Source organism: Balaenoptera musculus, chromosome 1 (assembly GCF_009873245.2).
Source record: "Balaenoptera musculus isolate JJ_BM4_2016_0621 chromosome 1, mBalMus1.pri.v3, whole genome shotgun sequence".
Taxonomy (NCBI): domain Eukaryota; kingdom Metazoa; phylum Chordata; class Mammalia; order Artiodactyla; family Balaenopteridae; genus Balaenoptera; species Balaenoptera musculus.
This window is the reverse complement of record NC_045785.1, coordinates 10,232,091-10,245,993: the sequence shown is the minus strand read 5'-3', so window position 1 is coordinate 10,245,993 and position 13,903 is coordinate 10,232,091. Positions and strand designations below refer to the sequence as shown.

The following is a 13,903-nucleotide window of genomic DNA, read 5'->3' as shown; positions in this document are numbered from 1 at the left end:
AAAGTCCTGGCTGCAAAGTCCTGAACAAGGCAAATAAAGAGTCGATTTGACATTTATTGTTGAGGACAGCCAAGCACTTTCAGAATACAAATGTAAAATCAGTCTGTATCTAAGGAAACACATTTTCTAACAAAAATATTCTTGATTTTAAAGAACATATTAAGATGATTATTTTAATTTCAGAACGTCAAATCCTAATAGAATGATATCTTTAAAAATGTACAGAACTCTGATAAAAAAAGGACCAGAATTATTTCTTACCTCCCACATGTATACATTATTCTTAACCTGAGATCTTTTTTTCTTATCACCAACAAATGGCCCAAACTTTTTGCCTTTTAAAATTGGCTTAGTGGCCCAGACACCTAGAAAATAAAACCAATATTTTCATAATGTATTGTGGTTATTTTAAAGACTAAAGCATTAAAAGCAATTCAGTTTCACAAAATACTTAAAAGACTTGACAGCCTAAAAGCAAGAGTATGTTAAATTGATCGAGATCACGCAAAATCAAATTAAATCAAGTATTCAACGGGGATATTTATTTTTCTTCTTTATATTCTCCTGCATTTTCCTAATAGCCTGCAAAGAACCTATACTGTTTTATAAGTAGGAGAGATTGTTTTATATTTGCTTGTTTTTAATTTTTACATGTAAAATTACCCAGACAGCATAATCACAAACACTTGGAGAATAGCAAAACCACAACAATTAAAAGAGAAAAAAATATTGGAATGTAGTAAAACTACAAATAAATTTTAAGTTCTTCTTTCTACCTTTCTACAGATTTCAAGTTGTCCCCAATGAACATAAGTTGCTTTTATAAAGGGTTAGAAACATAGTTTCGAATATTTTTCAAGTTTGTTTGCTCAAAGTGGAAAATGCTCTCCTCTCTCTGTTTCCTGAAAACTTGAACAACTCACTTTTCAGAGTTTCAAGCAACTAAGATTTATGCTGCTTTGTGGTATTCTCAGGGGTACTTCTATTTTCTCCAAATGACTATAAGGCAAACAAACGACATGCAGAAGCAGTGGGTAAAATGGCAGGAGATGTCCTGGAGCCAAGGGAACCAGCGCCAGGGTGACTCTTCCTGTGAACAGGTTCCGTCACCTTCTGGCCTCAGGTACCTCACCTGCAGACGGAGGCTGTGGTCTCAGCCAGTCCTGCCCAACTACGATGAACTAACTCCACTGCCTAAAAGTCTGCTATGAATCCCATTTGTTATCCCAGCTAATAATTAATTAGTGGAGATATAAAATCAACTACTTTCATGAATAATACAATATAAATGCTCAAATTACTCACTGAATAATTTTCAATGAGAATTAGGAAAAGCATTTATTAAAAATTTATTCACGCACATATACACATAAACTGGAATATCAGAAGTACATTTTTAAAAACAGGAAATAGGACAAAATCATGATATATTCCAAGACTGTACTTTGACTAATTTTTATAACTTATTTCCTTAGCCTTCTGTCTAAAGATTAGGACACAAAAACAAGACTAAATACAAAAAAGCTTGGCTGTATTCAACAAGAAATTCCAGCCAGAAGCACTGGAATACACTCATGTCACCATTCACTAAAATATCTACTGAGCGTCAGGTACTGGAGACATAAGCTAAGTAAGAAATGAAGGCACTCACAATCAGTGAAAGGGACAGATGTGAAAACAAATACAAAATAACGAAATAAATATAATAGCATAATCACACTCAAACCACAGTGAAATCAGAGGAGGGAGCAATACATTCTATGGGAAGAAGAGCCCCGGGGAGACACGGAGGAAGGGGGCTGCTCAGGCTGAATCACGAAGGATGGTGGATGGGTGAATGTGTGTTTCTGGTTTAATTTTATAATCTATGTCCACCCTGGATTCTTAACTGGAAAACATAATCTTCTGAGTCAGAGTATAGACGTGTTGCTTTTAGAGTGAGCTCCCTACCTGAGAAGCCCCAGAGGAAGCCTCGCCACAGCCTGCCCTCCCTTCCCTCTCCTCCTCTGACCCCAGTGCTCACCAACCCGAGTCTTGTCAACAGCAGATGGGAAAAGCCTCACTTCCTCTGGGAGGCCTCGAAGCACATGTTCGGGTACCTCGGCCAGGGTCTCAGCGGCTGCCACAGGCTCAGCGTTCTGCAAGTTAAGAAGCAGAAGGATAATAGCAAAAGGAAGAACACCCAGTTCCGTTTTGATTTTTTTCTGGCCCAATAAGCAAATAAGCAAAAATGTAACTGAAACCCGAAGCTGGCGAGCCAGACTAAGATGACGATGTCAAGCGTTTCAGGAGTTGCTTTGATGCTTGTCTGTGAGTCTCCAAAGGAAACCACTGTAACCTTAAAGCATGTCTGTGTTAATCTATTTTGTTCCAGCCACCTGTGGCCATTTTAAAAACATGTAAACCTCTGGCACCATATTGTTCTAAGCTCCCACAGAATCTGGCACCAAAATACAGCTCAAGCTTACTTTTTTTTTTTTTTTTTTAAAGAAATTCACGTTCTTTTATTTATTTATTTATTTATTTATGACTGTGTTGGGTCTTAGTTTCTGTGTGAGGGCTTTCTCTAGTTGTGGCAAGTGGGGACCACTCTTCATCGCGGTGCGCGGGCCTCTCACCATCGCGGCCTCTCTTGTTGCGGAGCACAGGCTCCAGACGCGCAGGCTCAGTAATTGTGGCTCACGGGCCCAGTTGCTCCGTGGCATGTGGGATCCTCCCAGACCAGGGCTCGAACCCGTGTCCCCTGCATTGGCAGGCAGATTCTCAACCACTGCGCCACCAGGGAAGCCCCTCAAGCTTACTTTTAAGTCATAGGCTACCATCAGCATTTAAGGACATTAAAAAAATAAAAACCAGCACTCCCTACTTAAATGAACACTGTTGGCACATGCTGTAAAGGCCATGCCAGCCAATCGGACGCCCCCATCCCATCCATGCTTTCATCCCTCCAGCAACAACCCCTTGACAGGCTTGAGGATTCCCAGCAAGAACACTACAATTTATTCTGGGCCCTGCATGGAAGTGAGACCTTTCCAGGAAACAGTACTATACGACTGTATACCAAGTAACTAAATAGCAAAGTCCCCACAATATCATAAAGTCTCTAAGAAATAGAGAATTTAGAAATTACTAAGTATATGCCAAAATGCTTAAGAAATAAGATTACTATTAGATATATGTATGTAAGGTAACGGAAAGGGGAGATTTGAGCCAACTCATAGAACATGACTGTTAGTCTAAAAATAACTTTCAAATCAAAGGAAAATCAAGTGGCTATTAACTGGCACCACATATACCCTGAAGAACTGTTGTGCAGATCATGACCCCGCCAAGAATGATGGGTTTTGTAGTCTGAATGTTTTTTTATTTCAGTGCAAAGGGAAACATTTCTCAAGGACTTTCAAAGAACCAACAGAGGCAAAAAGCAAACCCCAAGCTAAAAAGATTAATTTTCCCAGAACAACTAAGATCTTGTAGTTTTTAAGAATGTTTTGTGCCAAGAAAAGACTATCATCCAAATTTTTGTACTCCTAGCATTTCAATCTTTAAAAATACATATCAATAGGCTGCTTCGAGAGAAATAAATCCCGCGGCAACAAGCATGTCATTATGAAGGTCTACTGTGCTATTTTGAGTTGAAATGTGCAAAACTGGGCATCGAGGGACTAGGGTTCATGCCCTGGACAGGGCAAGGGTGACGGCACATACACTCCAGAAGCACAAACACTTCCATCCTGCTTGATTTATGCCTTGATCCTGACAGTATCACCAAGCACAAGTTCAATGCCTTCCCAGACATGGGAATATCAAAACTGCCCCAGAAAATGGTCTTATGGTATTTTTCATTAGCTAAAGTGTGAACAGATTTAGCACACAAATTTCTCACTTCTAAATACAGTGCCCTCATTTAAAAAATTTTTGTGTATAAACTGGAATTCTGGAAACGTGAATAAATTTTTCCAAAGAGGGAAAAGGTATTAAATTGGTGGTTGCTACCCTAGGCTACATAATAATTATTATTATTTTTTTTTAATTATTTATTTATTTATTTATTTATTTATTTATTTGTGGCTGTGTTGGGTCTTCGTTTCTGTGCGAGGGCTTTCTCCAGTTGCGGCAAGCGGGGGCCACTCTTCATCGCGGTGCACGGGCCTCTCACTATCGCGGCCTCTCTTGTTGCGGAGCACAGGCTCCAGACGCGCAGGCTCAGTAGTTGTGGCTCACGGGCCTAGTTGGTCCGTGGCATGTGGGATCTTCCCAGACCAGGGCTCGAACCCGTGGCCCCTGCATTGGCAGGCAGATTCTCAACCACTGCGCCACCAGGGAAGCCCAATAATTATTTTTAACTTGGATAAATTACACAATATTAACAAGTACTAGCCGCAGTGATGAGTCCTATTAGCACATGGCCAGTTAGCACAGTCAGTGGGAATTTTCTTCCCCTTTCTCAGACGGGACCCAGGCGAAGATTTTAAAGGATCTGACACCACTTAACCTCCCCAGAAGCTTTGAAAAGACAGTGCGTTAGCCAACTCAAACTGATACTTCCAGGCAGTATTACAATAATATTAATGACTTAATATGTGTACCGGGAACTTCCTCGGGCCTCAGTGCAAGGCACTGTGTTAACCGTCTTGTGTGCAAGCTTACTCCAAAAAGCCCAAGAGGCAGGCACTGTCAATGCCCCCTCCCAGCTCCCTTCTCCCTCGCCACACACACAGATGAGGAAACCGAGGCTTAGGGAAGTGGTCCAAGCTGCTCAAGGACAGGATTTGAGACTCCATCTGTCTATCCCCAGAGCCCGAGCCCATAACTACTGTGGTATTCGCAGTTAAAATTCTGCTGGGTCGGGTATGAGGCCCTAATGTAAAACATGGTGACTATGGTTGACAGCATGTATTATAGAACTGAAACTTGCTAAGACAGTAGAACTTAAATGTTCTCACCAAAAAAAAGAAAAGAAAAAGATAAATATGCAAGGTGATGGGTATGTGAATTAACTAGATGGTAGGAATTCTTTCACAACGTATAGGTATATCAAACCACCACGATGTACACACACTTTAGACATCTTACAATTTTATTTGTCAATTATACCTCAATAAAGCAAAGATTTCAAAAAAGAAAAGATTCTGCTGGAATATAATCTGAGAACCTCTGCCCTAAAACCTCCAAACTTCCCCAGAAATGTCAACGGGAGATGGCGCCTAAGGCAGGATTGGTCATTCCCACAGGAAATTTGTAACTTGAGGATAAGTTGAAGATCATGGATATTAAAATTTCTGAGACACCTGTGAATATAAAGGACCTCAGCAGAAGTGCCACAGGAAAAAGAAATAAGGAAAGTTCCCATACACGTATTCACTTGCTTTCAGCAAAACCATTATTTTTAATTTGGGTTCCTTTTGTTAGTAGAGGAAAGCCTTTTTTCCTGTTTATTTCCGTATCCTTCACACTACAGAGGGACTCAGCTAAAACCGGAGGACCTCAGTCCAGACACTGGCCAGCTCCAGGGCCTTCCTCTCACCGCTCCGGCTGCTGGAATCTCCTCTGCAGTGGCTGTGGCTGCAGACTGCATGGAACATCTTTAGGAAATCAGAAGGAGAAGCAGGTAGGACGGCTTGCCTAAACAGGACCACCCTCTCCCCTTTCCTTATTTTTCCTTCATAGCTCTTACCACAATTTTAAATAATTACTTGTATAATTATGTGTTTAATGCACCTCCCCCGTCAGACTGCAGGGAAGACAGACTGTGTCCATCTCACTCGATGTTGCTTTCCCAGTGCTCAGCAACAGACTTGAAATGTTTGTTGTCACTTAAGTACTTGAATGAATAAATGACTCTTGCAAGTTAACTTAAACCTTTTTTAGAAAAAAGAAGGCTAGGAAAAAATTAAATAGCAGAGTCACCTATCTGAAAGCATTTTCTCTATGAGTGCCTGAATTTCGTGAATTTGACGTAGGTATTTCTGGGTCAATGTAAGGATCCTGTTTTCAGAAAATGTGATATGCTCTCAATTCCAAGCAACCAGTTTACAAGTAAACCTTTGGAACGAAAGAACATTTAAAAGAAAATTTCTCTTCCCAACACACTCATAAACTGGGATCTCTTTCATATACACACACACACATCTCTTTTATATATATATATATATATATACATCTAATACTATATATATATATAGTATTAGATAGATAGATAGACAGACAGATAGATAGATAGATAGATAGATAGTATTAGATGTAATACCATACTCTAAACAGGGTCATCTTGGTGCTTACACTAAAGAATCACAATCCTGGGAATACTTCTTAGGTTGATTTTGTCTAAAAGAAACTGTAACGCCTAGTTAATTTATTAAAAGATTTCTGAGTCCCTTCTGTGGGCCAGGCAACGTTTTAAGCATCACATATGCCTTAACAATGTTATTACTCTAGTGAAGCAGACAGACAAAATCAAAGGCATACAATGCTTGGTACGTGTCGATGCTCTGAAGAGAAATCAAGCACAAGAAGGGGACACAGTGATGGGAGAAGAGCCAGGGTGCTATTTTAGACAGAGGGCTGAAGGAAGACCTCTCTAGCAGTAGGAAGGGAATCGTGTGACAATATGCAGGAAAAACAGGCCAGGAAAGGACCTTGCTGAGTTAGGAATAAGCGTGGTGTGTTCAGAGAACAGACAGGCAAAGAGACCAATGTGTCCACAGCAGAGCGGGGAAGAGAAGAGAGGCCATCGCTGTGTTGGGGGGGGGGGGTGGCGGTGGTGGTGATGCCACTGGAGAACCATGAACCACACAGAATGAGAGGGGTAGAAGGTAAGCAGCCGGAGGCCAGGCTGCACACTCCAGGGGGGAATCCTGGCTCTCCTCTTTCCAGAGGGGCCAACGGCCTCCCAGCACCCCATCCCTGCCGTCCCAGAATAAAGGCACATTCCCATTTCAAGGGTTCCTGACACTGACCACTGTGATAAGCACGGGGGAAGCTACGAGGACTTCTCTACTTTCCTGTCATGTAATAGAAAACATAAGAACTCTTTAATTCTCTACTTAATGAAACAAGTATCAGTGAACTGATCTGGATTGGTATGTATTAAATTTAACGTAGTAAGTTTAAGTTAGTAAGTTAGTTATTAACTGTTAATTGACCTCCTTAATTCCATGTCTCCAACTTCCTACCTCAAAGTTAAAGAAAGTCAATATCCCCTCTCTCCCCCAACTAATGGCCACAAGTTGTCCACCATTCAATCACTAACAAACACTTCCCGCGTGCCTGCTCCGGGCTGGCAATGTGCTGGCGGTGAAGATACTACGGTTAATACAGCTGACCCAGGCCCCCTTCTCAAGAGGTTCACCAGCAGAGGAACTCTTATTCTGCTTCCTAACACAAGAAACCTTACAGGTATTTGGAATCTCCAGCTTTGACCTTGCTGCGGAGCCTCTTAAAGGTCCTTCTACGCTTTCCTGCAATACTCCTCCTCTGGCCGAGGATGACCTTCCCATGCTGGATCATGGGGAGCTCAGGGAACATGGCTCTCACTCCTTCCTCTGGGCCAAGCTCTGTGCTAACAAGCACTTTCTGCACGTCACCTCGCCGAATCCTCTCCATAGTCAGAGAGCTCCATAGTCAGCTAACGCTGACGGAGTATTCAGGATACTAATCAGACACTATTCCAAGCTCTTTCTACAGCACCTTGTTTAATCTTTACACTATCATGCTGGCTGTGGGTTCTTTTATAACCCCATTTTACAGATGAAACTGAAACCTGCCTATACTCACAGCCAGTAAGTGGCAGAGGTAGGATTCAAACCCAGACAGTCACGCTTCAGGAGCAGGAATCCCAAATACCATGCCTTAGAGTAGCCCTGTCAAGTAACTTTCCCAAATTACATAAAGTAGTGGAGCCGAGGTAAATTCCAGACAGGAGTCCACATTTTAACTACTAAACCAGTGGGGTCTCGCACTATAATCCGGTGGTGCCTGGGAAGCCCTTTCGAGGGTCCACAAGGTCAGAGCCATTTTTATAATAATACTAAGATGTTATCTGCCTTTTTCACTCTCAGATGTGTACAGGGGAGTTTTCTGGAGGCTCTGACGTGTGATGATGTCATCATTCCACTGGCTAATGGAATGTGCAATTATTTAATCTTGTGTTTTAAATTTTCTGAGTCATGAATAAGGCCTGTAGTCTGACTAACATCACTGTACCAAGTTGATTCCGTGGTATTGATACTGTACTAGAGTTAAGACGTTACCATCGGGGAAGCTGAGTGCAGAGGACCATACAGGACTCTACTACTTTTGCAATTTCCTGTGAATCTAGAATTATTTCCCCCCCAAAGTTTTAAAATTTGTTTCAATTTCATGGTAAATATCCAAATACACAATCCACGTAAACAAAAAGCTTGAGAATGGCTGGACTAAGGAAGACCACCCCTGACCTTCCGGTACCTCCCATCTCAGGACTGAGAGGCAGAGGACAGGAGAGTGTGGTGATGCGAGGCGCGAGGGAAGAGGCTGGATCCACATATTTGTGCCGCCCTGCCTCCCCCCGTGCCAAGCTTCGTGAGAACAACTGGAGGGCGCGCTCCCCTATAGGCACAAGGGTTTGTTTGGTTTTTTTAAGGTTTCATTGCTACTCACCAAAGGAGAACAAGTAAAACGGACTAGAACAAACTGAGTTACGTGGCTTCAAAATACTAAAGGCAACAACTTATCGTCGATGCCCGTTAGGGCTCCTGCAAGGACGGACAAGGAGAACAGAGTTCCTACCCTTTGCTTTAAGCCCCAGATGGTGGGACTGGGACCCCATCAAGGCCTGAGGGCTCCTAAGGGAGCCAGTGTGTGTCGGTGCTCCAGGCCCCTGCCCTACCCAGAGGAAGCCTGTCTCCACTGTCCTACCGGGCAAGGGTCCCCATCAGGCCTGCTTCCCACGCTCTCGCCTCTCGCGGCACGCTGCACTCTGACGCACTGGCGGGCTGGCCTGTTTGGTGGCCTCTCCGCCAGAGGCAAAGCCGAGGTCCCAGACACACAGGGCAGGTCTGTTTCACTCGCCCTGCCCCCGGAGCCCGGCACAGGATGCGTAGCTCAGAGCAGTGGTTGCAGTGAACAGTCAAATAAACAAGTGTCTGGCAGCCAATGCCAAGAGGTCCAGGCGCAGAGACGGCTGTAAGTGGATACGGCTCGACTGGTCACGGAGTCCAGGGGAGTGGATGAGATTGGAGAGCCGAGAGCAAGAGACGAGTGAGGACGAGCCCTCCGGACGCCACTATCTCAGAGTGAAAGCAGCAGAGGAGGCCTAGAAGAAGACAGCCCAGAGGCAGTGAGGTATCAGAAAGGCCAGGAAAAGGCTCAAGGAAGGGAGAGAGGTCAACAGTCAAACGCTGCTGGTGAGGCTTCAAAATCTGCTGCATCTGATCCCTTCCTCCAGCGCCCGCCGCCGCCATCCTTTAAAGCTGAAATAGCACAGCAATCCCCACCCATCCAACAAATGTCCAGTCTCTGTCCCACGTGCCACCACAGCGCTACTCTAGGAACCTAGGAAAGCAACAAGGAGGACATGGGGTCCTGCCCACCTGCGGCCCACAGCCTAACGTGGGAGACCGGCGGGGTGTTCCCACCGGGACCACTGAAAGAAAGGGTGTGATAAACAGAGATAAGGAGGGGACTCTGCTTTAGTTAGGGTAGCTGGGGGTGGAGCAAGTGTATCTCAGAGAATGACACAGAGACTTGGACTTGAAAGATGAGAAGGAGCCATGTGTGAAGGACTGAGCATTCCAAAGAAACATCCTGAGGAGACAAAGGGCTTGGCAAGTTCAGGAACAAAAAGAGGCCACTGTGGCCAGGTCAGAGTGAGCCAGGGAGAAAGCAGAGGCAGTCGCCAACAGACCCTGCAGAACCTTCACGACCAAGGTGCGGAGACCAGACGGCCTTTGGAGAGCGGTGGGGCACTGCAGGGTTTGGGGCAGGGGAGTGACAAGATGTGACGAAGTCTTCTGGCTTCTAGTCTATTCCATATCAACTTCTCCAAACCCTCTGCCTTCTCTATTAATCAACCTATAAAGTATCTGGTTCAAAACTCTTTTAAAAACATTCTAAATAAAATCCTGTAGTTCCTCTACTGGTTTTTAGAAACTTTCACAGTTCAAGGGAAGCAAAGAAAATGAGGTACCTGAGAGCTTTCTCACCCTGACATACCCGTGCCCCTTGTCCAGAAGGTTCTGATGCAGGGTGGGAATGGAGTGGGGGCTGAGCAGGAAAAGGAGCTTTCTGTTGCCTCCCAGTGAGTCTGATACTGGCAAGACCGAGTTGCAACTTCTCAAACTACCTTCATCCAAAGCAGCAAACTGTGGACCTACAGCCTTTCAAGTCAGATAGTTTGTTTGGTATACCCACAGATTAAAAAAAAAAAAAATTCTATTGGAAGAAAACTCCCCATTTTACTCTTAAAAGTTCCTTCCTGGGGCTTCCCTGGTGGCACAGTGGTTGAGAATCTGCCTGCCAATGCAGGGGACATGGGTTCAAGCCCTGGTCTGGGAGGATCCCACGTGCCGCGGAGCAACTGGGCCCGTGAGCCACAATTACTGAGCCTGCGCGTCTGGAGCCTGTGCTCCGCAACAAGAGAGGCCGCGATAGTGAGAGGCCCGCGCACCGCGATGAAGAGTGGTCCCCGCTTGCCACCACTAGAGAAAGCCCTCGCACAGAAATGAAGACCCAACACAGCCATAAATAAAAATAAATAAATAAAAAATTAAAAAAAAAAAAAAAAAGTTCCTTCCTGGCCCCTACAGGCACAACCCTCTGGCTCTTCCTGCCCTCACCAGCCTAGGTCCTCTTTCTCCTCTGGGGCTCTCACAGCCTACAATGACCCAGACCACTGGTCCTTCTGACCCTCAATTCCTCTGACCAGTCAATATCCTCTACATCCTTCCGAGTCAAGTTCACGTCCCAGTTCCTCCATGAAGACATTCCAAACAATGCAGGATTGTCCACTTTTCTGGCTTCCTGTATGGTCAGCTTTATGCTCTATACATATAGTACTTCAAGGCACGTAGAAAACGATTCCATGAGGAGAGACAGACTGTTGGTGAGACGATCAATTAGGAGGTTTAGTAAACAAGGAAGACATTAAAAACCTTAAAAAAACCAAACAAACCCTTGTGCCAGTCTCGGTCTGTACTCAAGCAGTAACATTGATTAGAAGGTATTTTACAGGGCAGAATCGAGACTTAGCTACTGGCTGAAGATGATAATAACAATACTTACGGTGTTCCCTATATGCCGGGCACTAGCCTTAGCGCTTTACATTTATTACTCATTTACTCTTGCCCACAATCGCATGGAATGGGCACCGCTATTATCCCTATTTAACAGGTGAGAAACAAATACCAAGAAGGCAAGTGACTTGCCCAAGTTTACACAGCTGGAGGGGAATGTGAGTCACAAGACACCAAAGGTGAGGCAGAGCTAAACAACCCTATAACCTTCTCTACCAAAGCATTAATATCAGAACAACAAAAAATGTAAGACTTCTGCCACAGTTCCTTCCACAGTTATGTAAGGAAATGCTATTCAAGTTGCTAATTTCTTTTTTCAAATTTCAGAAATAATCTAACATTTTCATTCGGAAAGACAATGTCCTGGATTTTATAAAAATTGCTAATTTGCCTAGTAAAATACATGATTCAAAATGAGATTTAAGGGCCATCATTATTCAATGCATTAGTTTCCTAAACTATACACTCACTAGTTGAGTTTTAAGTAATAACAACAGATTGGAACCACCTTACTTGGAAGGCTTTTTTAAAAATGTCTTTAGTGTCAAATTTGTATTTATAGTTACCTACAAAAAATATAATTCTATATTAATAATATGCTACAACAGCAAAAGTGGTTTTGATTTTTTACACCATATATATTTTTAGGATTAGAAAAAAAGCAGGGGAGATACCTAAAACGAAAGATAGTAGCCATCCCACAGTTGCACCAAATCTTTAGAAGTATGATTATGAACAGATTTATCTAGATGGTCAGATGGTCTCCCATAAAATATTTCCTGTAAAAGGAATAAACCACTAATATGCACAACAAATGGATGACTCTCAAAAACATACGCTGACCAAAGGGAGATAAACACAAAGAAGCACATACTATATGATTCCATTGACCTGAAATTCTAGAATGGGAAAAACCAAACCATAGGGACAGAGAGCAGATCAGTGGTTGTCTGGGGTAGGGGCTCGGGGGAGGACTAACTCCAGAACAGCAAGAAGGAACTTTTGAGGGTGATGGAAATGTCCTATATCTTGACAGTGATGGTGGTTACATGAGTGTAGACATTTGTCAAAACTCAACACTTCGAATGAGTATATTTCATTACACATAAATTATACCTCAAAGTTGATTTTTAAAGTAAAATAAGTAAATGAATCCTATACTCTCCTCTTTAAATCGTGCTAAAATGAGACTTTAATGCTCTGAGAAAATAAAGAACAAAAATACCAATGCCATAGAAAAAAATTTTTTTCAAGATTTTTCTTTAACCCAAGTCAAGCATTCCTTTGCTCAAAAACCTCCAAAGGTGTCCCATCTCCCTGAGCAAAGTCCACTCTGGTCCTCACAATGACCACAGGTCTGACCCAACACCTCTCTGACCCCATCCGCTCTGCTCCAGGCACGTGTGCTCTAGAACCAGCCTGCTCCACTTCCTCCCTACACCTCTCTCTTCACACTCTCAAATAAACAGTCACTGTGTTTAATATGTATCAGAACACTGGCACTGACTGCTATTACATAAGGCTGCATGTACTATCTTACACAGGCAACACATACTAATGTCTTTATTTTTTTTAAAGATGCTAAATAGAGTCCCTTTTTTTTAAAATTATTTTATTTCATTTATTTTTGGCTGCATTGGGTCTTTGTTGCTGCGCGCGGGCTTCTTCTAGTTGTGGCAGGCGGGGGCTACTCTTTGTTGTGATGCTCGGGCTTCTCATTGTGGTGGCTCCTCTGTGTTGGGGAGCACGGGCTGTAGGCGTGCGGGCTTCAGTAGTTGTGGCACGTGGGCTCAGTAGTTGTGGCTCGCGGGCTCTAGAGCGCAGGCTCAGTAGTTGTGGCTCACGGGCTTAGTTGCTCCGCGGCATGTGGGATCTTCCCGGACCAGGGCTTGAACCCGTGTCCCCTGCATTGGCAGGCGGATTCTTAACCACTGCGCCACCAGGGAAGTCCCTAATGTCTTTATTTTTAAAAATATAAGAATAAGCAAGCTTTACTGGTATTTCATTTAAATTTATATCAGTAACTCCTTTTATATACTTCATCCAAAGACGGATCATAAATGACTACATCAGTTTTAACCTATTCAATTAAAGCACCTTGTTTCTTACATCACTGGGGAGCAACAGCAGTGGGTGACAGGCGAGATCAGATTCCACATCCGTTAATATTAAGAACGCAACATTGTATATTCACACTAAGATACATATTCCTGCCACAACAGACTAATACTAATCACCATAGCAATTGTTGTCACCGGCAAAAGACATCCAAGAATCAGAGAGTATTAAAACACCCAAATTCCATGAACAATTCTTCTTTGTTTAGACTCACGAACAATACTCTTAGTTACTATTCTGGGGGCAAACAATGGAGGAAAAAAATCAAACAAGCTTCAGTTTCCTAAAATAGCATTAAATTGTATTTGGTTAAGGAATGAGTACGACTGCAATTAACAACAAGCAGATGGGGACACAGAACAAGAAAATCTTATACACCATCTCTGCAAAAGAACAGCAGTCAAATAGTTCTGAAAACACTTTCAAAAGTACCCTCTTTCAAAAAGCTGGCAGGGCCATTAAGCTTCCAACTAAAGAAACTGTCCTCGAATATGGTGTTAATAGTGAACAAA

General features: G+C 43.2%; 1 protein-coding gene across 5 annotated transcripts in view; it reads right to left on the bottom strand.

Annotated features, from left to right (window-relative positions):
• PRDM2 (PR/SET domain 2) overlaps positions 1–13,903 on the bottom strand; it is a 119,184-nt gene that overhangs the window by 86,632 nt on the left and 18,649 nt on the right. For 3 of the 5 annotated variants that reach the window (XM_036841975.1, XM_036841717.1, XM_036842022.1), the window contains exons 2-3: positions 2,024–2,138; positions 262–365 (exon numbers count right to left, since the gene is read on the bottom strand). In XM_036841975.1, the coding sequence (XP_036697870.1) occupies positions 262–270 (9 nt within the window). In that variant the 5' untranslated portion in view covers positions 271–365; positions 2,024–2,138. Of the gene's footprint in view, positions 1–261; positions 366–2,023; positions 2,139–5,527; positions 5,586–13,903 lie in introns of those variants that run through there. The other 2 variants (XM_036841631.1, XM_036841808.1) reach the window with 2 other exon arrangements.